The sequence below is a fragment of the Lupinus angustifolius genome, chromosome LG14 (genome assembly GCF_001865875.1).
Source record: "Lupinus angustifolius cultivar Tanjil chromosome LG14, LupAngTanjil_v1.0, whole genome shotgun sequence".
Lineage (NCBI taxonomy): Eukaryota > Viridiplantae > Streptophyta > Magnoliopsida > Fabales > Fabaceae > Lupinus > Lupinus angustifolius.
In genome coordinates this window covers 5,884,410-5,909,522 of record NC_032022.1, presented here as the reverse complement: position 1 = coordinate 5,909,522, position 25,113 = coordinate 5,884,410, and the positions used below count along the sequence as shown (strand labels likewise).

The window sequence follows — 25,113 nt, the reverse complement described above, 5'->3', positions numbered from 1 at the left end:
GTTAATATTGCCAGATGGCAAAACTGATTGTACAAAACAGTTATGCCCTAATGTGCCTCTATTCTCCTATAAATAGGATTGAGTAAGCACTCATCTAATAAGATTCTAAAAACAGAAAATAACTAACCTAAAGTTAGTTACAGTAACTGTTCTCTCTCTTTCTCTTCTCTCTTCTTATTTTTCTTCATTTTCGTGTGCAAGCTTCACAAAGCCCTATATGGTCTGAAACAAGCACCTAGACAGTGGTTTGAAAAACTAAAAGGTACTTTAGCTCAACTTGGTTTTCATATCAGCAAATGTGATAATTCTCTGTTTATTCAAATTACTCCTACATACAAGGTGTTTGTTCTGGTTTATGTTGATGACATTATAGTCACTAGATCCTCTACCTCTCAAGTTCACAGAGTTATTGACAAACTCAGCAATAGTTTTGCTCTCAAAAAGCTTGGCTCTCTTGACTACTTTCTTGGAATAGAAGTTAAACACCTCACTGATGGTTCCCTTTTTCTCTCTCAATCCAAATATATCAGAGACCTTCTACTAAGGGCTAATATGAACACTGCCAAATCTACTCCTACACCTATGGGAACTTCCTGCAAATTAACCAAGTCTGGTTCAGAACAGTTTGAAGATCCTACTCTATACAGGTCTATTGTAGGTGCTCTGCAGTATGCTACTGTAACTAGACCAGATCTAGCATTCAGTGTAAATAAAGTCTGCCAATTCATGAGCAAACCCCTGCTTCAGCACTGGAGTGCAGTGAAGAGAATCCTGAGATATTTACAAGGGTCATCCTCCTTAGGTCTACACATCAAGCCTGCTGTTTCTTCTACTCCTATTCCTATCATGGCTTGCTGTGATGCTGATTGGGCCTCAGACCTTGATGACAGAAAATCCATCTCAGGAGCTTGCATCTTTGTTGGACCAAATATTGTCACTTGGTGGTCAAAGAAGCAACAAACCATTTCCAGGTCTAGTACAGAGGCTGAGTACAGAAGCTTGGCTCTGGCTACTCAAGAAGTGATCTGGATTGAATCTCTTTTCTCAGAGTTACAATACAAATATCAAACTCCTCTGGTTCTCTGTGATAACCTTAGCACTATTGCCATGGCTCACAACCCTGTCCCTCACAACAGGACAAAGCACATTGAACTGGACCTGTTCTTTGTAAGAGACAGAATCCAATCAAAGGCTCTTCAAGTAAAGCATATTCCATCAGAACATCAAACTGCAGATGTCCTAACAAAGCCTCTGTCAACATCCAAGTTCCTTTCAATGAGAAAATCCCTTAGAGTGACAGATGCCTTGTCCCTAACTAATAAGTGTATCTAAATCATTGTTGCCTTTTTCTTTGCTGTTGTAGAAAAAGGGGAGTTCCTTTTTCAGGGGGGTATATTATAATAGTTAATATTGCCAGATGGCAAAACTGATTGTACAAAACAGTTATGCCCTAATGTGCCTCTATTCTCCTATAAATAGGATTGAGTAAGCACTCATCTAATAAGATTCCAAAAACAGAAAATAACTAACCTAAAGTTAGTTACAGTAACTGTTCTCTCTCTTTCTCTTCTCTCTTCTTATTTTTCTTCATTTTCTTACAAGTACAATATAGAAATGATAGTGAAAACATGAAGTTCGTTAAAAGAAAAAAATATATCTGATTTTTCAGACATAAATTATAATTAACCAAGAATGTATTCAACGATCTTGTATGTAATATTATTTTCACGGTAGGAAAATGGGTGTTACAAGTATCTCATTTACAATCTCTCCCTTTTTGATAATGACAAACTAAGATCTTCTTCAAAGATAAGTTTTCTGATTTTGCATACTTGATATGATTTTGACATGTTGACTTGAGTATGATTCTCCTATCTTGTATGCTCCTCCTTTATTTTTTAATATGTACCCTGAAAAATTAAATCCAGAAAATACAAATCTTCAACTTTTCTCCCCTTTCTGACTTCATCAAAAAGAAGAGAAAGCTAGTGTTTCCATAGGCACAACAATATATGCAGAAAAGGGTACAAGATATAAATGACTTATATCTAAGCCAATGTCAAAATATATTATATTAACAAACAAAACATATAGAGGTTGACTGTCATTGAGGGAGAGATCAATATATCATTTGTGAGTTCTAAGGATCAATTAGCATATATTTTTACCAATCTCTATGAGGTCCTAGAATATCATATATGTGACAGGCTGGATGCATTAGACATATACTCACCAACTTGAGGAGGAGTGTTGAGATTTGTTAAGATTGATGTTATCATTATCCAATTCTGTTATTGATTAGGATATGATGATTATGTAATTATCTCTTTGATTTTTTTCTCTAAAGTCAAAGGATTTATGCTTGTATCCTTGTATTATAAATAGAGAAGTTCAGTAGACAAACTAGTCAAGCCATTCAGATATATTTTTTTCATCCCTTTAAAGTGTATCAGAGCAATCAGATCCTGGGCAGAACTCACGTAGTGCACACAAGAATGGATGCAATATTGGAGTTCTTGGAGCGCAAGTATTAGACAGTGATCTTGTGACTCGATGTTGATCAAGAAGGACAAGAAATGTAAGGCTCAAAGAAATGGTGGGAGTCTATCACACAATACCAATGGCTATATTGGTGATCGAACTGACTCGGAAGCAAAATCGGAATCAAGATTTGAGACAAGAGAGGAGAAATGGCAAAAATTGAAGATTCCACTGTTTTTTTGGGAAGATGCAAATGGATGAGTGAGACGAGTAGAAATATATTTTGATCTGATTGGGGTGACTAATCAGGAAATGGTCCATGCTACAATGGTGGCTATGGAGAGACAGTGATGGTGGTTACAATGGTGGGAGTTATGTTCACAGAACTTTTTGTGGGTGGACTTCCGACTGGCACTGATCCAGATATTCCAGCCTTTGAAGATATAGAACCTATACAAACTACTATTGAGGTTAAGAGTTAAGGCAATCAGCAGGGGAAGATGAACGGGAGCAGTTGCTGCCAGAAATCTTTGAACCAGTTACAAACCAAGAAAAGATCTTAGAACCTGAGACAGAAACCAAGACGGGCCTAGCTGTGATGCTTGAGGCCAATAATATGGGAAAGAAGATTGAGGTGGAGGAGGAAAATAGTGATGTGTCAGTTGGTCATCATATCCAAAATTTAGGAGAAATCAATGGAAGACGAGAAACTACAGATAAGGCTGTTATAGTGAGAGGGAATCCACCTTAATTTGGTCAGGTCTTAGTGGAGAAATCTAGATCAACTTCAAAGGTTTAGCGATTCAACTGACAGTGGAGGGCAAGGATCAAATGCTACAAGGGGAAGCTGCCCCATTCCATTCTACAATCTCTAGTAAAAATAAGGGCAACAGATACACTGTGGAGATTTTATCTACTCCCATAGGTGCAGTGCACTGGGAATGGGAGCCTGGGGGAATTTGTATATTTCATCTACAGCTGTGCCATCATGTTTCAATCAGTGGAACCATGGGCATTTTGGTTTTCAGAGCTCACTTGCTCCTCACCTTGAGGACAAGGTGAATGTTTCAGGGGGAGTATTGTTAGGAACAGGCCATGTTAGGAAAGTATACAAGAGAAAAATAAGAATGGGTGTCTGTTAGTTAGGCCTAGCCAGTGAAGCAGTTAGAATCAGTTAGTTAGCCTATAAATGTGGGAATTTTGAACTCACCTTCATAAACTTTAGACTCAATGGCAATGCTTCTATTTATTTACCAAGAGATGGCTCTAAGCTGAAGTTCTCATCATTAGTAAATTATTATGATACTTTGTTATCATGCCCATCTTTTTTATTCAATCAACACTATATAATTCTAATATTTCCATCTTTGCTATATATCTAATGATCATTGTATAGAGCTTCAAATCTAAATTTGGCTTTCATTCAACCACATGTGGTTTTGAAAACCTCTAGAACCACAACCTGTTTATTGGCATCATTAATGCTTTTTCTCCATTGCAGATATTCGGGAGTCGAAGATAGCTGCTAAAATAGCCATGGAGTTGAAGAGATTTCATCACGTGGAAATTCCCGGTTCTAAGGAACCTCAATTATGGAATGATATCTGGAAGTTCTTTGAGAAAGGTCCTTCATATTTTTTTTCCATGTAGCTAATGTGGTCTTTGTCCATTTCTCTTTCTTTTGCTCTAGTTGCATCTTTAATTTTATTTGAAGTGAATTTGATTTCTTATGATTGAGTTCTAGAGTTTTGACATGGCTTTTGTGTTTGGCCAAAGTTTTGAACTCCCCGTCAGCTTCTTACTTTGAATACTTTTGCTGATTTGAAGTTTGAGAGAAATAGCTTGTGGTACTAGAATGATGTATTATGCCTTGTCAACTGGTTGACATTGAAGGTTCTCAATGTTGGTATTACTTTTATTTGAATTCTCGTTTCTTTTGTTTTCTTTTGCAGCATCTGTTCTTGAATTTGATGATAGCGAAATGCAGAAAACTTATGAGACAATTTCATTCACGGAAATCCGTGATGGCATTGTTCAGCTCAAGGTACTAGCTCTTTCTATATATTTCTTGACCTGTCATCTTTGTATTTATTCATTGTAATGCTGGAGTGAAAATGAACATAAATTACCACCACCAAGATTGTTAAAGCGTAGAGTCAACCTTGGAGCGGGAAGGTGGGTAGGATCGTAGAAGCGGTGGAGTGTAACATGAAGCGTAGCTCGACTTAAAATACAAAGTTACATTAAAAAAAGACACACATATATATATATGTATACACTTAAAATAATAACATAGATAAGAACTTAGAAAATCATAAATAATAAGTCAAATTAACGTTATATTGTCAAATCAAAAGTCACACCAAAATACTAATAAGAGGGGGTTGAAAGAGCACTTACTATTAAAAAACATTATATTGTTAAAAAACAAAAGTCAAATTAACATTATACTGGGTGAAAGAACACAACCTTGTTGTTGATGTACTATTTGAGAAGAAGAGATGAATGAAGAAGTAGTGAAATATGATTTTTATAGAAATGGGCAAATGAATTTTTGATAAAATGCAGAGTTCCCCCATGTGGCAGCAACGGTATAGAAAGAGGTGACAACCTTGTTGTTGATGTACTATTTGAGAAGAAGAGATGAATGAAGAAGTAGTGCAATATGATTTTTATAGAAATGGGCAAATGAATTTTTGATAAAATGCAGAGTTCCCCCATGTGGCAGCAGCGGTATAAAAAGAGGTGAAAGGTTTATGAATTTGGAGGTGAAGGGTTTATGAATTTGGAGGTGAAGGATTTCAATTTGGGTGGTTGAAGATGTAAGGGTTAAGTTTTAAAAAAAAACGGGCTGGACTTAAAATTAGGTTAAAAATGGGTTGGGCCAGAACCCGGGTCAAAACAAATCCGAAAATGCAGAAGTTAGGTTGAAACAACTGTCTTCTTCCTCAACTCGAAAACGCGCAGGGATTCTGCGATTCGAAGCTCCAACACGTCGCTCCGCCACTGGTTCGTTTTTTTGCCCGTTTCAACACGGTTTTCACCATGAAAAGCATTGAATCGTGCGATTCAACGCTTGGGAGGTCCAATTCTAAATAATTTGATTTTATAGATTTATATTTATGCCTAAAGTCGTTGCTCTTGCCATCTTTTTTTCCTGTTAATATCCAATCACTTTTAATAAATACTCCAACCATAATATTAGGAGAGGAGAAACAAAGGGGCCTTTTGTCTAGGCTTAGGGATATAATACCATCCTTTTCCATCTTATTTTTTTTTGATAAAAGAAGAATTTGTTATGTTAGAAGAGAATAGTAAAAATGCAACAACGAAGCCTTAGTTGTACTAGGTGGGGTCAGCTACATGGATCGAACGACACCATAGTGCTACATCATAAATCATGTTTGTTGACAAAACATTGATCTTTAAATCTTTCCTAATCATTTTGCTTATGTTTTTTCTTGGCCTCTCTTTGCCTCTAAAAATTGGACTAACCTCTATTTGATCTACTCTCCTTAGTTGGGTTTTTATTAGTCTCCACCACACATGCATAAACCACCTAAGATGTGATTTTAGCATTTTCTACAATAAGAGTTATCACAACTTTCTCCCTGATGCATTTATTCATAATCTTATCTTGTCTAATATGCTCACACATCCTATATAATATTTTTGTCATTCAACCATGAAGTCATGAGTTCAAATCCTGAAAACAGTCTCTCAGCTTGTAGTAGTAAGGCTGTGATACATCTACCAACCCATGTTCCACTGAAGGGAGCCTTGTGCGTGGGCCGCCCATCTTTGTCCTTCAACCAAGGTCTTTTCATCTTCATCTATAATGCATTTTACTTGGTCCAAGTCTTTTGTCTTTTGTTAAAACTGGTAATAAATTAGAGAGAGAATAAGAAGAATTTTAGAAAGAATGGAATGAACTATTTCAGGATTAGGAAACCCTAAATCCTAATTTCATTGATTGAAGAGAAGAATTACAAGGAGATAAGAACTACAATTTCTCCTACTGATTTTCTGAATCAGTAAGTTACCACTTCTAATTTTCCCAAAAACTACCCTTAATGCTTTCTATCTTGCTATTTATCCCCTTCTTTCTGTAACGAACTTTCAGAAAGTTAGTTATAGAGAGTTAGTTATTCCCCTTGGTGCCATGTTGGCGCCTTACATATACTCAAGTAATAGGAGGTCTAGGCCTTCCCCCAATTCTATCAATTCTCCCTCCAAAAGAGCCATCTTATCCTCAAGGGGAAATTGAGGAAAAGCTTCTTGAAGTTGACTGACCAATTCCAAAGAGTTGTCACATAAAGGCAACTGATCTCATTGGTTTGAGAGACTTCTTTAAGAGAGATGCATGAAAAATTAGGTGAATTCTGGCCTGAGCAGGCAAATCCAATCTATAAGCCACTAATCCAATCCTTTCCATAATTTGATAGGGACCATAGAATTTAGTAGACAATATAGCTACTGGTCTCCCTAAAGATTTTAGTTTGTAGGGCAGAAGTTTTAGAAACACCTAATCTCCCTCTTCAAACTCAACTTACCTTCTATGTTTATTGACTTATGCCTTCATTAAATCTTGTACCCTGAGTAAATTCTGTTGCAGTTCTTGCAAAATCAAATCCCTTGAGATCAATAGTTGGTTGACTTCTTCTACATTAGAGGTGAAAGTGTACCCTTCAATCAAAGTTGGAGAGTCTCTTCCATGTAAGGCTTTGAAAGGTGTCATACCTACAGAAACATTGTAAGTAGTGTTGAACCAAAACTCTGCCCAGGGCAGCCAACCCACTCACTATTTTTTTGTTAGGCCCAACATAACACCTAAGATGTCTCCAAGCTCCTGCTTACCACCTCAGTTTGGCCATCTGTCTGAGGTAGTAAATAGTGCTATATTTTAATTTGGTACCAACCAATATGAATAACTCTTGCCAAAACTTACTCAAAAAATTTGTTCCCTTTCTGAAACTATTGTGACAGGAAAACCATATAAACGAACTACCTCATTCACAAAAATGGTTGTCGCATCCTTAGCAGTGAAAGGATGGCCCAATGGATAAAAGTGGGCATACTAGGTTAGCCTATTCACCACTACAAATATTGTATCCTTACCCTTGGATCTTGGCAATCCTGAAATGAAATCCATGAAAATGTCATGCCATACCTGAGTTGGTATTGGCAAAGGCTGCAAATGTCCTCCAAGAGTCAAGGTTGAGTATTTCTGCCTTTGGCATACATCACAGACTTCAACATATTGTTTCACATAAGTCCCTATTCCCTCCCAATAAAAGAAGCTAGAGACTCTTTTGTAGGTTCTGAAGAATCTAGAGTGGCCTCCAGAAACATGTTATTACATTCAGCTAGGATTAAAGGGATTTTATTAGAAACTTTAGACAACACCAACCTCCCTTTATATAGTAATATGCCAGATTGAAATTGGAAACCTCAATGAGAGTTAGGGTCATAGGCTAGGTCTTGAATTACCTTCTGGCACTTAGGATCTTGTTGGACTTCTTGAAACCAATCATCAGTATATGCTAGATTGATCATAGAAACAGCAATACATGCCTTCCTTGAAAATGCATATGCTACTGAATTGTCCTTCCCTGGTTTGAATTGGATCTCAAAATCTAAGCCAATTAACTTCACTTCCCGTTTGAATTGCTCCTCACTAAAAAGTCTTTGATCTGTGAGGAATTTCAGACTCATTTGATCAGTCTTGATTACAAAATGCCTACCCATCACATAATGCTTCCATTTTTGGATAGCTCGCACCAACACTATCAGCTCTATTTCATAAACAGATTTGAGTTGAGCCCTGGTAGACGATCATATACTCCAAAATGCCAAAGGTCTCCCTTCTTACATCAAACACAACCCCAACCCTTTGCTAGACACGTCAGGCTTAACCACAAATGTCTTAGCAAAGTCAGGGATTGCTAATAGAGGTAAATCGATCATAACTTTTTTTAGTGTTTGAAAAGCTAAAGTAGCATCCTCACTCCACAAAAAGCTATCATTTTTTAACAACTCACTCAAAGACTTACCTATCTTGCCATAGTTTTGTACAAACCTCCTGTAATAGCCTGTGAGACCTACGAATCCTTCCAAACTCTTCAAATCCTTAGGAACATGCCAATAACTCATGGTATCTACCTTTGATGGATCAGCTGCTACTCTTGAGTCAGAAATGATATGGCTAAATATTCCAATCTGGATTTGGCAAAATTGCATTTCTTTTTGTTGACTTTCAGAGAATTGACCCTCAATGCTTCCTCATTTCTGCTATAGACTAGAATATCATCAAAGATAACCAAAGGAAAATGCCTCAGGAAAGGTCTCAAAACCTCATTCATGATAGCCTGGAATGTGGAAGGTGCATTGGTTAAGCCAAATGGCATCACCACAAATTCATAGTGACCTTCATGTGTCCTGAAAGTTGTTTTTTCAATATCAGTCTCTCTCATCCTGATTTGATGGTACCCTGATTTCAAAGCCAACTTAGTGAAAATAGTGGCTCCTCCAAGCTCATCCAATAATTCCTCTATAATAGGATAGAGAACTTATTAGGTATGGTTATCTTGTTTAAGGCACGATAATCATCACAAAACCCCCATCCCCCATATTTTTTCTTAACCAGGATGATAGGACTAGAATAGGGACTAACACTATAACTAATTACTCCAGAATCAAGCATCTCCCCTACTAACCTCTCTATTTTTGTCTTCTGATAATGAGGGTACTTGTAAGGCCTTAGATTGGAAATTGAGGCCCCTTCTGTCAGATGTATTGCATGATCTTGCCTTCTACTGAGGGGAAGCTCCTTAAGATATGAAAATAAGTCTGCAATCTCTTCCTACAATCTCAGGATAAGTATAGACTTAGGCATTTGGGATTATGCATCTCTATTGTGTGATTCACACTGAATCAATAATCCATCTCCTTCCTCCTTTAAGACTTGCATCAAAGCTCCATATGGGAGTTCTGTCCTGGGCAGGGCTGGATTCCCAAATATTCTGATCTGCATCTCCCCTTTTTTCACAGTGAGTTCCAACTTCTCAAAGTCAACCTTAATTTCTCTTAAACTTGCCAACCAATTTAACTCTAACACCATATTAACTCCTTTCAAAGTAAACAGATAAAAGTCTCGTGCTTCTGCAACTGTTGCATTTGGAATTTGAGTTGGACACATTTTCCTTTATATCTCACTTTGTGGCCATCCCCTACCTCTACAAAATAAGGAGGGGTGTCCGCCACTGTCAACTGCAATTTCTCCACCAGTTTAGAAGCTATGAAATTGTGGGAGGTTCCAAAATCAATCAGTGTGATCACTGACTCCTCCTTCACTTGCCCTTCAACCTTCCATGACCTGGTAGTGGTGAAACTAGACACGGAGCATAAAGACAGATGCAAAGAGTTGAATGAGTGCAACAATTCTTCATTGATATCTAACTCCTCTTCCAATAGAATCATCATGAACTGTCTGTTCTTGCACTTGTGCTTCCTATTATAGGATTCATCACATCTAAAGCATAACCCCTTCTCCCTGATCTCAGCACTAGTCAGATGTTTAAACTCTCCTCCTCTAGTCTTTATTCCTTCTCCCCCTTGATTCATGTTAGCACTTCTGATAGCCTCATTGCTACCTGAACTCTCCCCTCTCCTATCCCCACTTGCCTTTGATAACATTGTGATAGTCTTTGTACATGGACTATGCCTTGCAATCCGATAAGGTTTGGGATTATAGCTGGAATTACTCTTCTTACTAAGTAGGACATTCTTCTGCTCAATCAGCAATAGTTTTTGAATAATTTCAGATAAGGAATTCAACTCATACAATTTTACCTCTGCTTGAAGCTCCTCCTTCAGCCCATTCAAGAATATTCCTCTCACAAATTCTTGATCTATAGATCTCAATGCCCGAACATACTTCTCGAAATCCTCCACATATTCCTCTACAATCCTTGTTTGTTTGAGGGAAAGTAATTGCTCAAAAGGATTTTGGATCATGGAAGGTTGAAACCTTCGAATTACAGCTATTTTGAATTCCTCCCAATTCAGGCTTCGATTGCACTTCTCCCACCAGTGATACCAGCTCAGTACTTTCCCTTCCAGAGCCATAACTTTGGTCTGCATCTTCTCCTCCTCTATAACTTCTTTCAAGTGAAAGTATCGTTCTAACCTGTGTGTCCACCCAAATGCATCTTCTCGAGCAAAAATTGGGATTTCCAATTTCCTCCATTTCTCCTTGTGTGACTCGTTTCTTCACTTCCTCCTCCATTGCTCCCCACTCCTTCATGGATAGGGCTGTTGTAATTACGGTTTTGGCCAACCCTAGTCACTAGCTTTGCAATTTGATCTTCATGTTTTTTTTCCTGAGCTTCTACTAATTCTAGCCTAATTCGTATCTCTTCTCTTTCATGTTCCCAATCATCATTGGATCGTGCTATACTCCTCGTCCTCATATGCAACACCAAGATTGTGTGGATTTTTAGGGCACCAGAAATGATGCTCTGATACTAGTGTTAAAATTGGTAATGAATTAGAGAAAGAATAAGAAGAATTTTAGAAAGAATGAAATGAATTACTTCGGGATTAGGAAACCCTAAATCCTTATTTCATTTATTGAATTGAAGAACTACAAGAGGGAGATAAGAACTACAATTTCTCCTACTGATTCCCTGAATCAGTAAGTTACCACTTCTAATTTTCCCAAAAACTACCCTTAATGCTTTCTAGCTTGCTATTTATCCCCTTCTTTCTGTAACTAACTTTCACAAAGTTAGTTATAGAGAGTTACTTATTCCCCTTGGTGCCATGTTGGCGCCTTACATATACTCTAGTAATAGGAGGTCTAGGCCTTCCCCTAATTCTATCATCTTTCTTTCCTTATCTTCTGCAAGCCTATAGACACTATTTTCCCCTCCCTTGTTATCTAGCAATTTGTATAACTCATTGTAGATTTTATCTCTCGCTTTCTTCACTACTTTCTTAGCGCATTTCTTACCCGCTTTGTATTTTTCCCAACTTTCAATATTTTTACATAAGATCATGCTTTATAACATTCTCCTTTCACCTTAACTTTGTCTTGGATGGTTTTATTCCACCACCATGATTCTTTACCATTTAGTTCAAAACCGCTAGTACCTAATGTCTCATTTGCTATCTTCCCAATTCATATGACCATCTTATCTAACATATTATTAGCACTTTCTTATGCCTCCCAAAACCTTCATCCATAACCCTTTCTTGGTATAGTACAAATACAATAGGATAAGAAACCCTCATGAATAAAGAAAACATAATAGTTCCACCTACTATATTTCACCATAAAAAAAAGGCAAAGAGTATGTGATTCCCTTAAATTTTGTTCATGAAGGTAGCATATGAAATATGATTATGAATGACTGAATTTTTTAAAAAAGGTTGAATCAGTAGTAGTGATTGAAGCATTTGATGTTTGTCAATAGTTTCTTCTCTTATCAGGATTATCTTTTATTTTGAAACAGGGATTGAGTGACCATCTAAATTCTCCTGTAATTTTTTCTCACAATGACTTGCTTTCTGGAAATATGATGATTAATGATGAAGAAGGTACTTACATACCATGACTATAACCATGTTTGTGCTTCCACCCTGTGATTAGACATGTCAAAGCATAATTTGGTAATGGTAGATTAGTAACTTCATATGTATGCCATTTTGTATATACGTATTCATGAACCAATAGTTGCTTAAACATAAAGGTGTTGCATTGCTTATCAAATAGAAGTTCTTGTATCTAAGTTTTTCTTCAAACTTTGCCATAATAGCTTCCGAATGGTTGAGTGCAAAATTACTTTAAATTTTGGACTATGAGCTCGACATAATAGCTCCCATTTTCCGTGTTAAGGAGTTTAAAAAGAAGAAATGGGTTACTTGTGAACAAAATCTACTAAGCTTGTTTGACATCGGTAATGTTAATAATAATATCAAAGTATTAGAGACAGAAATGCATCTGGAATTGGCATTTGGCAGAAGGATTAGTGTAGTGCATGTAAAGAGAGAATGCTTAGGTACCCAACTTATTAACTTATTTATTTCTCATCTTCAAATCTTCTTGATTTTTTCTGAAAATTCTGCAGATAAACTATACTTCATTGATTATGAATATGCATCATACAACTACAGAGGCTTTGATATAGCAAACCACTTTGCAGAATATGCTGGCTTTGAATGTGACTACAACTTGTAAGTTCTTTATGCTTGCTTCTCTTCTATTGTTAAGTCATGATTTGTTTGTTAGCTCTTAAGCAAAGTTTTATTGCAGGTACCCAAATAAGAATGAACAATACCATTTTTTCAGGCATTATATACAACCTGACAGACCACACGAGGTACACAGGGAATGATTTTAAATATTTAAAATTGTATTTTACTTCATTGTCTCATGATTGGTGATGGATAGTTAATCAAGTATGGCCATGATCATCTTATGTACAATATGGCATCTGTCTTGCTTGGGACCAAGATAGTTCTAAGTTTTTATTTTTTGGCCTTTTTAGATTAAAAAAAAGAGAAATTCACTATGACAGAGATATTAGGTGCTTAACATGTGCTGGTATTGTGATTAAATTTCTGGTTCGTATAGTATTGGATCTTGATGGGTTTTTCTCTAATGGTCTGTTGCGTTGCCTGATTATTAGAGACGCAGCTCCTCTTTTTTTATTTATTATAATTCTGGCATAAATATGTTTAGTCCTTTGTAAAGTAGGGGTCTTTTTTATTTTGGCAATTCTAAAATTATTTATTTGGTTAGAGTCCCTATAAACTCATTTGTTTTGATTTTAGTCCTTATTCTTTAGCTGGATTGTTAAGTGCTCTGTGACGGACAAAATTCAAAACCCAAATATATTATAGGGACCAAATCCAGAACATCAACACATTACAGTGACTAAATTCCAAACATCAACACATTACAGTGACTAAATTCCAAACATCAACACATCACATGGACCAAATCCAAAATGTCAACACATAGCATGGACCAAATCCAAAACAAACAAACACTGCCACAATGGGACTATAATCAAAATAAACGAGCTTACAAGGGCTAAAATCAAAAGACCCTTGCTTTATGGGAACTAAAGATATTATACTCTTTTTTTAATCTATTTAACTCGCTGTGAATGGAAATTGTCAAATTGCTACATAACGAATCATGTTTTGGCTAGTGGCAGTGATTGCATGTTACCCCAAAATATGTTGAGGTTTTCCAGCATTGCTTGGTCACTCTAGGTTCTAGTCTTTTGGTGTTTCATGCTTTAACTATTTTTGGTTAGCATTATATTTTAATGTTGGGTTGATGCATGCTGTTGCTGGTTTGCATATGCTTACTGCACCTTTTAATGCATCAGATATATTTGGTTGCCATGACCCATGAATATTGCTTGGTAAAGTAGTTTTTGGTTGGTTCTTCCCCTCTTATTTGCTAATTTTGTAATATCATTATTTACTTATATATAATGCAGGTGTCTGAGAAAGATCTCGAAACTCTCTATGTTGAGACGAACACATATGTACTGGCCTCGCACCTTCTCTGGGCTTTGTGGGGACTAATTCAGGTAATTTATTTCTGCTTTTCATGCTTGTTATACTTCCTTAGACAGATGATATGTGGCTGGTAATATTTCTTTTCATGCTAAGCAGGCAAAAATGTCCCCGATCGATTTCGATTATCTCAGTTACTTTTTCCTTCGATACAATGAGTACAAAAGGCAGAAAGAGAAGTGCCTCTCGCTGGCGCAATCCTATCTTTCAGGATTCAAGAATGAGTAGATTCATTATGTTTATTCAATCATTATTTGTTTTTTGTATGTCAAGTTTGTAGCAGTGAGGGCTCCAGATTCTTGTAGTTAGATGTATGTGTTAAATATCTTTTGTAGACGCTCTTGGCAATAATGGTAAATTTAAACATTTAGTTTGAGATTTAGAGGCTCTTATGCCCTTTTATTGTTGTAATCCTGAAACTTTGGCTATGTAACTTATCTACTATTCTTTTGCTGGTATCATGACAGCTACAAATTTTGGTCTGCTATGAATGTAATCTTTACTATCCCTTTGGTTTTTTTTTCCAATCAATGATCAGCACACTTGAGAACTTCAGTAAGTAATTGCATTAGATGCAGTTGTGTTTGAGTTCTGAGCTGAAAACCTTACAAGTGGAAGAATAATGTAATGAAGCATTGACTGACTATTATTTTTTTGGTATATAACTAGATATTACAATTATCACCCTTTCTCAATATGCAATGCATACGTATGTGTGTATCAAACTATGGAAGTGGTTGAAATGTTATATCTGTCAAGAGTCGTTTGAAGACTTTTTATTGCTTAAATCTATTAAATGGTTTTAGGATTTGTATGAGAGTTGATTTTTACATCAAAAGAGAGAAATAGAAGACTTAGGAGTAATTTTATAATTGTATTTTACGACTTCAAGTCCTTTTATTTCATTCATTATCTTCAAAAAAAAATCAATTCATAAAGAGATCACTAAAACAACCATATAAGTTACATGAAATGAAAACTTTGAAAAGAAGAATGACTTTAGAAGTGATAATGTCTTACTATATTTGTCTATTTTTATGTGTACATGCATCATCCAATATCTATTGACCTCTTTTTAAGTAAAAAAAAGGGTTCTCAATCTGTTAAAAAAAGAGAGGGTTGAGAGTAAGTTATATAGAAGCAATGGATTCATCATAAAACCCTCCATCACAAAAAGTGATTTGATTGATAGGATCTAGTATAATACTTATGAGATTGATGGATGATATTATAATATTTCTTCTTAGAACATATTGACTTGATTCTACAAGCTCAACCACCACACAATAACATGTTGCCACTTGAAGTAGAACCATGTATTTCTTCTAGCAACCAAACTTTAATCTCATTACGTATAATTAGTTATATGGATTGAATGACATCATAATGTTTTATCATAAGTCATAATTATTGACAAAATACTAATCTCTAAATCTTTTCTAATTATTTCATATATGATTTATCTTGGTTTCCATCTGCCTCTACTAATTAGGCTAAACTCCATTAAATCTATTCTCCTTAGACAATTTGAGGGTTGACTTCTATAATTTAGGGAGAAAAGGACTCAAATGAGCACCTTAGACAATCATCTCTCAATACATGCACTCCTGCAAAAATTTAATCATATCTTCCAAATTGTAAAAATCAAATTTAGATAGGATTTTACTATTAGATATGTTAGACCCCGATTAAGAATGATAAGAGGCTGGGATGTATAGGATTGCTTACCCATGTCTATATTTGCACTATTTGGGGTATGGTATTGGTAGTGAGTATATGTGGATACTCAATGATTTTTCAATTTTATTTATATTTTATAATAATCAATACATAAAAATAATTATATATAAATAATAAAGTATGTATATGATAAATTTATGATTATTGTCCAAACACTAAAATTTATTATGAAATAATAATAAAGTAAAAAATATATAATCTTAAAATATATAATATATAAAAGTATTTAATTAAAAAATAAATTTATAAATATGCAAATAGGTATGAAACTAATATTATAAAAGTCATTTTCATCTCTAAGCTATTATTGCAGTACCCATTAGGGGTATTTTCATGCCTACACCAGTCAGGTTTTTTTGGTCATCTCCAACCATCAGTAGCAATTTAAGAAGCATACATACTTCAAAAAATGATCATATACCTATAGTATATATTGATACGGTTTAATTCAATCAATTTTTTATTTTAGTTTTCTCTTTCATTCATTTCATTTGTGAATGTGGGGTGGTTCATTGCAATAATTCCACCAGCAGCTCTAACAGAATTGAAAAATCAAAGAATTTTAAAACAGAAAATAGTGTCAATGTAAAACTCTGGCAAGCTTAACCATGTACTATTATTATATTTTCTTACTAAATATACATACTAAATCTAATTCTAAGGTCATACTGTACTGTCTCAGACAGAAGATGAGGTATTTAAATGTCACAAGAAGACAAGTTTTCAAAGTTAATTTTAGAAAGAAAGAGAAGTCAAAACAAGAACATGATAATTTCGTGACAAAATTGAATATTCATAAACTGTGAGCTATTTGCAACGGTTATGTTAGTTACTTTGTGAAAGAGAAGCCTTTAAGGTTAATTAAGAAAGAAAGAGAAGTCAAAACATGAAGATGATAATTTGTGGTAGTATTGAATATGTGAGTCTCCGCACAAAAGTAAGGTTGCTTACTTGTGCTCTAGGGATCATGTAATCAAATCCTCGAGACCTAAGTTGAGAATTCTCGACTCGACTGAATATCAATTGATCGCTTTAAGAGTCTAGTGGGCTGGATTTGTACCTTAAAAATCTGGATTTTCTCCACTGCATGAGTGAGACAGAATAATTTTCCTTTAGCAATTCAGACCTGTATTTGAAGAGATAAATGGATTTAGAATCGAAAATGTTTTGTGAACTATTATTCTACACAACTTTTGAACAACTTTGTTCTCTGAACAGAATATATTTTGCAATGTTAAAAGTAAAGCACAGGAGTTGTCCTGTGGAAAATGCAGCTTACACGATGCCCGTTGCGGACACTCCCGGAACCACAATATTACGGCCACAATTATTATTGAGGGATATAATTTAAAACACTGAGTTAAAGGTGGGGAGGGGAAACAGGAACTGCATCAAAATCAAAATATAAAAGAAAATGAAGCAATATTGGCCTGAATATCTCAAAGCATAAACAAAGAAGCAAAGAAATACAAGTCTTAGAAATATGTGATGAATCATTTGGTTAATACATATTAGTCTCTTTTGATGGAATTGGTAAGGCACAAAGCAACATGATTAAGGGGTATGAGTTAAAATGGTAAAGAATTGAAAATCTAAACTTACTGACACTATATTACTTGTTCTTCAAGCATCATGGTATAAATCACTAACCACATTTAATTTCAAGTCTTTGAGCTTATAGAAATGAAGACATAAAATGGAGAAAGTGAAGAAGTAGGAGCTCCCTTCAGTCCAAAACATTGCGAAGTTAAGTCGCGGGGCGCTTTGGACTGTAAGGAACTCCCATTTCTGCAACTCTCATAACTCAAAAGGATGTGATGAATGATAGTGCAGATTAAGAATGTAAATGGACTCATTTATACAAACTCCTATAGTCCTATTTTCTTTGGTTAAACTAATGGACAAAAAAATCAGTTCAATTCAATATCTAGCATCTACCATAAAAAAATGTTATAAATGAAAATGAACTATACTAATTCATAACTGAATTTCCATTACAAACCACTAAAAACAAAGTATCTTCTTTTTCACAATTTGTGTTTTCATTGTCCCTGAAAGGAGATTTTAGCCATGTTTGGAGCACCTAGCTAGGATATAGGCATAGCTAGAAAAATGGTTCATGACTCAGTTCAACTCTCCTAACCACCAAAGTAGAATATAAATGCTTGATGGCAACTCTTTTATTTCAGAAAAATGATGTAATAGTGAAAATGAAAGGCAACAAAATAATACTGTGTGTGTCATCTAACAAGAATCAACAACATTCTCATAAAGGAATATAAATCACAAACACTTATAAGTGTCATTTTTCTCTTCCTTTACCCCCTTTGAGATAGTGAGTTCCTAAATGGTTGTGCTTTGCCAAATTATTCATATATATATGTTGTGGTCCCTAATAGGCCTATGAGAAATTTGCTGCATATATCTACTAGTGTGTCTAAGGATTCTTTAAATCTCTTTAATTTGATGAAAGTTAATGTTTTGCTTTTTGTCCCATCAAGGAATAGAGATGGGATTGCATTCCTACCATGATTCCATTTCTAACTAGGTGATAGGAACTTCATTTTCTTTCCAACAAATATTTATGGCTCTCTTTCCCTTACTATTAAAATGCCCCTACACTCTTTAAAAATTGAGGGGAAAATGTATGTATAGTGTAAAAGTTTTTTAAACTGTTAGTTCATCAATCATCGTTCATTTTTAATCATTGTTGACTTTTCAAAAAAATTAATACAAATAAATAATAGATATATATTGATTGTGTATAAAACAATGCATACTCTTAAAAATTTAGCCAAGTGCTATTAGATGATTAAGTTGCTTATTAAGCTATAGCAAACTTTTTAACAATCACTTGCTCTTTTCTTATAACTTTGATTTGATTCTCCCTACTCTCATGTAGGCTCTAGGTTTTAACTTTTGAAAGTCTCTGGCTTTTGTGCATAGCCTCATAGGCATCAACAAGTGGAAAATTTTGCATAAAAATATGTATTTGAAAATGAACATTTCTTGTATGCAGAACACAATGAGTTGCTCAAAGGCATGCTTGCTACGATTGGAAATTTGGAACTAGGGAAAATGAAAGAAACGAAAAATAACAAACATCCAATAAGTATACATGCTTGAATTTGAAAATTGGCACAAGGGTTAGATTTCTTTGATATAATTCATCAAGAGAGTAGAATTTTTACACCCAAATCCTCAATATATAGGAATGTAATTAGTTGTGTAACATATATTTACTAATACTGTTATACTTGTTTTTCCTTCATGCAAGGTCAAGTTATGGTTAGCGTATTTGAATTTACTGAGTGATTTAGAATTTAGAGTGGAGTGTAAGTTATAATAAATATAATATTATTAAATTCGATTAGATCAACTAATCTAACTTAGAATAGATATCCAACTTGTCCGAGTTGCAAATTTGATTATCAATAAACCAAAATTGTATAGATCAATTCAAGTTAACTATTTTGCACAAAAAACTGGTAACTTAGTCTATCTAACTAGTCATGTCTACTGAATCAATCATTTTTTTTAAAAATAACATCAAAATGATGTCTTGGGAGAAAAAGATTCTTTTGCTTTCAATTTATTTATGTTTATGTTGTCATTATTAAAATTTCATTTGTTATTTTTTTTAGCTTATATTGTAATAAACCTAATTTACTTGATTAAGATTTAAACATATTTGTCCATTTTTGTTGCAATCAAATTGTAAAAGAATCTTGGGAGGAAAAAGATTTTGTGATTTCAACTTATTTATGTTTGTCATTATTAGAATTTCGTTTGTTATTTTTAACTTATATTGTAACAAAATCCAATTTGTTTAATTGAGATTTAAACTTATTTGTCCTTTAATTTTTTGTTGCAATCAAATTATAAAAATTATATTATTTGACTATATTTTCAATTTATTTGTGACATTTTATTATCGCAAAAAAATATTTGTATAATAACAATATTTTTAAAATTGAAATATAAAATTATTAAAAACATAGATATGGACCCGACCCGACTCACCATAGATATTATTGGTAGGGATGGCAATAAAAACCGAACCTGTGGGTACCCGCCCGAACCGAACCCGAATTTAACGGAGAAAACCCGATGTGATTGGGTTTAAGTTTTACCCGGGTTTAAATTTCGGGTTCGGGTTTGGTATAGCAAAGACCCTAACCCGAACCGTCCCGAAGTAAGGTAATTCAATTTAAAATTGAAATTTCTATCATTTGCCAATTGTTTTTAATCTCTAATGTTACTTTATATACTATTTGATCTTCAAACATAAAAGAAATGAAATAATACAAGAGAAAATAGAAATGTTAGAGTAAAATTACACGAAAATAATATCATATTTTCCTTAACACTTTATCATTTTCGGGTTTTTTCGGGTTCGGGTTACCCGAAACCCGACGGGTTGGGGGATGACATTTTTATTTTCAACCCCGTTGAGTTTGGGTTCGGGTTTTGAATTTCGGGTTCGAGTTTGGGTATGTGCAAACCCGACCCCGACCCGCCCCGTTGCCATTCCTAATTATTGGTGGTTACATGTGAGCCCGGACATGGACAATGGCATTCATGTCCCCAGGTGTGCACATGCACACCCTCAATTTTTTATCCTATAATACTTTTTATAGTTAATATTTGTATAATAACAATATTTTAAAATTGAAATATAAAATTATTAAATAATGTTTGGTATTATAGATCTTTAATAATTTTTTAAGGTATGATAATTTAACTGGTCTAATTAGTGACTTAATAATTTTATCACCGACTAATAATTGACTTAGTTGATAATTGCTTCTAGTATAATAATAATGATTAAGTGATATAAAACTTTATATCATAACCTCATGATATCGATACAACTTTGTATAACCAAAATGTTGAACAAATATTAACTATAAAAAGTATTATAGGATAAAAAAATTGAGGGTGTGCACACCCTCGGACATGAATGCCATTGTCCATGTCCGGGCCCATATGTAACCACCAATAATATTCCTGGTGAGTCGGGTCGGGTCCATGTCTATGTTTTTAACCCGATAATGAGATACTTTACCGCAAGTATTCATGCCCACAATTCATAATATATATATATATAATAACATAATTAAACATATTTTTGTTTTATTTTAAATTATATTTTTTAATCAAAACATTTATATTTAAGTGACAATTTAAAAATATGTGTTTGTTATTATCATAACTAAAATTATCATTTTTTATTATCTAAAATAATACACATAATTATAGGAAACACATCTAAAAATATATAATTTATTTACACTTTTTTAAATATTTTTTGAATTTATAATTATTCATATATTTACCCTAAGACATGTGGGTAATAGACCCACCAAATACTTGAAAGGGGATTTTATTTGCAAGTGAGAAACGTATAAATACAATCAAGTTTAAAAAAATATTCACCATACGATTTCTGTAAAATAATAACTTACTCAAAGAGTAAGATAAAATTACTTACATTTTAGAGAAATCTAATAATTTAATTAATAATTAAATTTAAAGCATTAAATTTGCATAGAATGAAACTTAGTCTCAAAGTAAGTGAATCTTCTCACTTATACTTTTAACTATTTATATCTAAACCCAAAAACTTCACTCTCAATCTCGCTCGGTGGAATTATTCTTTCACCGGAAGGTTTTGGTGCTGAGGTTTTGGTGGGGGACTTTGAGTAAGGAGACAAACTAAGAGGTTTTTGAGCTTGGGATTGAGTTTGGGGTGTGCTTAAAATTTTCTTGGTAGCAAATAGAATCCCTTTATAAAAACTGAAAAACACCTCTGACATAAGTCTATAACCCAACTGAGTAAATATAACATAGACGTTTGCACATTATTATAATAATAGGCAAAAAAATTAACATGGACCACGAAAAAAGGGGGTCCAAATTTGAGGACCGTAATATGGACCGTTGATTGGCTACAAGCCTACAACTTTTTCATGAAATGTTAAGACCCATTACCTAGAACTTGGGTGGTTGATGGAGAACTACATATTTGTTTGAAGTAGGGATGAGTTGGACCTCCTACCAGCTCACTTGGTTTGGTTTGATCACCCAAACATGGTAAGTTTTATTGGATATAGATTCAAGTTTAGGTTAGAAAAATAGATTCAATCAATATTTAAGACTGGGTAAGAGACAAACTTACTTTACCTGTCCAATGATCACTCATTCATCATCATGTTAGGATGTGTATCTATTCAATTGTGTAGAGAATAATAATATCTATTTGGTCAAAAATATAATTGATTCTCTAATTTTTTTATTAGATATACATGATTAACAATATATGAATATATCATTTCATATGTCAAATTACATACACATGATAATAAATGATATTGAGGAAATTTTATCTAAAATGCTATGAATTATATTTAATCATGTTTAGGATCAAGTTCATATTCAAATGCTGACCCGATCGACATTTACGGTCGAGTTAGCTTCAAGTTAGGGTCGAGTTCGAGTTCAAATAAACCCTAACTAACATTTAGAGTCGAGTAATAGACAAATCTTACCTGATCCAACCCTACGTATGCCCACATAAGAGTTTGTTTTTTTTCTCAATGGGAAAGGGTATGTATATTTACAGTTGAAATGTTATTATTTCCCCAAACTTTAGTGAAAGTCCATCTCATTCTTATATTAAGATAGTGTGACTAACATTTGAAATATTCAAAAGGCAAAAGAAAGGGGTTGGTTGATTTCTGAGTTTTGACTTAAATCTTCTTGGATTTGATAAAATTATCAAACGAAGTTTAAGTATGTGTAGTTGAGTTCACTGTTCTCTGAACTCAATTAGTGTTTTTTCTTTCAGAACAGTATTAAGACAAGTTTACCAAATTAGTTTCATAGTTATAATAATCAAAATTGTTAAGCTAGAGATATGTATAGAGATAGTGTTAGAGAAATTGACACCAATAAAATCTTGGTTCATTCTTTAATTTTAAGAGACACTTCTAGTCCCAACTATCATTACTAAGATTTTCTCCAGGATACCATACATAAACTACACTTGCATTCCCAACAAAGTTGTATTCATTTTTTTTTTGTATTTTCAACATAGGGTATAGTGAAAGAAAAGAGAGTTTATAGAAGTAGTATTCTTTTAAAATAGAGATTGTGGTAAATGTAATCAAGAGAAAAAGGCTCTAGGTGAAATTTGTAAAAGATTGGCATATTATCATAAGTGAAATCTTTTGTGCTTACTAGAAGACTATATGTAGCTTTTGGTGAGCTAGAAGGTGAACCACTATAAAAATTTTGTGGATCTCTTTCTTTCTTTACTATTTACTTATTTGGCATTTGATTTCTACGAACTTAATATTTCCCACTGCATTTTTACTCTAATATTTTAAGTTACAAAATTTTGTCAATAATGCATAAAACTAATTCATCCTCTCTTAGTTTTATTATCTTATCTTAAAAATTCTCACACTTTTGCTGTCATCCTTTATAAGACAAGAACTTAAAGTATAACACAATGCTCTGAAGCTTTTCAGAAACAATGAAAATACATATATTTTCAAATGCTCTTAAGAATATATTTTCAAATGTTTTTACAAAGTTTTTAAAGAATGAAAAAGAGTTACAATGTTCTAAAATTGAGTTTTTGGAAAACTAAGTAATACGTTAGTTGAAACAAAGTAATAGGTTACTTGAAACAAAATACTAGATTACTTGTTAGAAAGATGAGTCATTAACTGATTATTGTAAGTGGATAATTGATTAATCTATTAGATAGTAATGTCCAGTAATCGATTACCATGACACAATAATGAATTAATGTGTATTGTTATTGAAGTTTCGAATTTGAAAATCAACCTACATCTTCTCAAATGAACCATTGTCTTCCCAAACATTTTGTATATTCTGGAATGCACTTTGGAACCTTTTTGAACTCTATAAATATCATCATAATCCTCTTAACCAAAACACACTTGAATCGTACTAGAACTTCACTTTCAATTGCACTTTTGGCATTCAATTTTTACAAATTTTTCAGAAAACGTTTTTGCACTTTCAAAGTATGGAAAGCTAAGAGCAAATGTGTTATTAAATTTGATTGTTATTTTAAATGATTCATACATTAACCAAATTGAGGTTAGAAATCCTTAACCAACTTCACTCTTATTCTTTATCATAAAGTAAAGACCACCATAGGGTTTGGTGAGTGTGCATGTAATGAAAGAAAGTGGTATACTTTCTTGCGGGATTTGAGTGATCAAAAGAGAGAATCTTGGAGTGAGATTGGTAATTGATAGTTAGATGACATAGTGGAAATCCCTTAAATCAAGTAAAGGGGATTAGATGTAGCCTTCAGCTGGTGGGGGTGAACCAAGATACATCTTGGTGTGATTATCTTTATTTCTTACTCTTTACATTGTGCAATTTTTGTTCTTTACTATCTTGAATTTGTTGCAATTCTAATTCTAATTGTTTAAAAAGAACAAATTGTTTGCAAACCTAATTCATCTCCCTCCTCTTAGGTTGTCATCTTGTACTTACATATATGAGACTAAAATTTAAACTTTTATATATGAAAGGTGATCTGTCACGAGCATATGAAATGCTTTCTCACTCATGTGCTCCAATCATGTATGCCAAAGATTATTAGAGTAAGTAGAAACATTTGCTTCTCTAGAAAAAAAATTTCCCTGCATAATGCATTAAGATTCTTCCTTTGAGCCTTTAGCAATAACTAGGTTAACTTATGCTAGTTTCTATTTTCCAGCACCAAAGTGACTTACAAAACTAGCATTATCCGACATACTCATTGAGATAAGGTTGAGATTCTTATCTCGGACATGTCTCACCTCCTTTAGTAAAAGCTTGCTTCCTTTGTTTGTTATCAACATGATATCACAATACCTATAATCTTGCCTGTAACATGGATTCCTATTTTCGTACACCCATAATTGCATTCCTTGCAATTTAAGAAGAAACCTTCATGTGGACTTAGATAGAAAGAGGCACCGAGATTAAAGAGCTAAGAACAATCACTAAATGCAACATTTAGATAATTGTCTTCTCCAATGAGGAGAATATCATTGCCTACAACGACAATTGTGGTAGGCTTACAACCTTTGTTATTTGGATAAACTAAATCTTCTTAGACATTTCCAACTTTAAGGTCTCTCTTTAGGGACCTCCATTTAGATCTCTTATGTCATTATTTGCTGCAATAATAATATACTACTAACCTTGTACGAGATTAAGAACGACCTATGACTTTTCTTTTGCTTCTTCCACAAGAATCATTCT

The 25,113-nt window shown here is 33.8% G+C and overlaps 1 protein-coding gene and 1 long non-coding RNA gene across 3 annotated transcripts in view; one reads left to right on the top strand and one right to left on the bottom strand.

Annotated features, from left to right (window-relative positions):
* Positions 1 to 14,588, top strand: part of LOC109326963 (probable ethanolamine kinase) — a 24,319-nt gene extending 9,731 nt beyond the window's left edge. The window contains exons 5-11 of one of the 2 annotated variants that reach the window (XM_019559915.1): positions 3,983 to 4,105; positions 4,434 to 4,525; positions 11,997 to 12,076; positions 12,610 to 12,717; positions 12,797 to 12,863; positions 13,998 to 14,090; positions 14,176 to 14,588. In XM_019559915.1, the coding sequence (XP_019415460.1) occupies positions 3,983 to 4,105; positions 4,434 to 4,525; positions 11,997 to 12,076; positions 12,610 to 12,717; positions 12,797 to 12,863; positions 13,998 to 14,090; positions 14,176 to 14,304 (692 nt within the window). In that variant the 3' untranslated portion in view covers positions 14,305 to 14,588. Of the gene's footprint in view, positions 1 to 3,982; positions 4,106 to 4,433; positions 4,526 to 11,996; positions 12,082 to 12,609; positions 12,718 to 12,796; positions 12,864 to 13,997; positions 14,091 to 14,175 lie in introns of both variants that reach the window. The other variant, XM_019559914.1, reaches the window with a different exon arrangement.
* LOC109326964 overlaps positions 1 to 19,347 on the bottom strand; it is a 20,674-nt gene extending 1,327 nt beyond the window's left edge. The window contains exons 1-2 of the long non-coding RNA XR_002105301.1: positions 19,337 to 19,347; positions 13,595 to 13,599 (exon numbers count right to left, since the gene is read on the bottom strand). This is a non-coding gene — a long non-coding RNA (uncharacterized LOC109326964). The remainder of the gene's footprint in view (positions 1 to 13,594; positions 13,600 to 19,336) is intronic.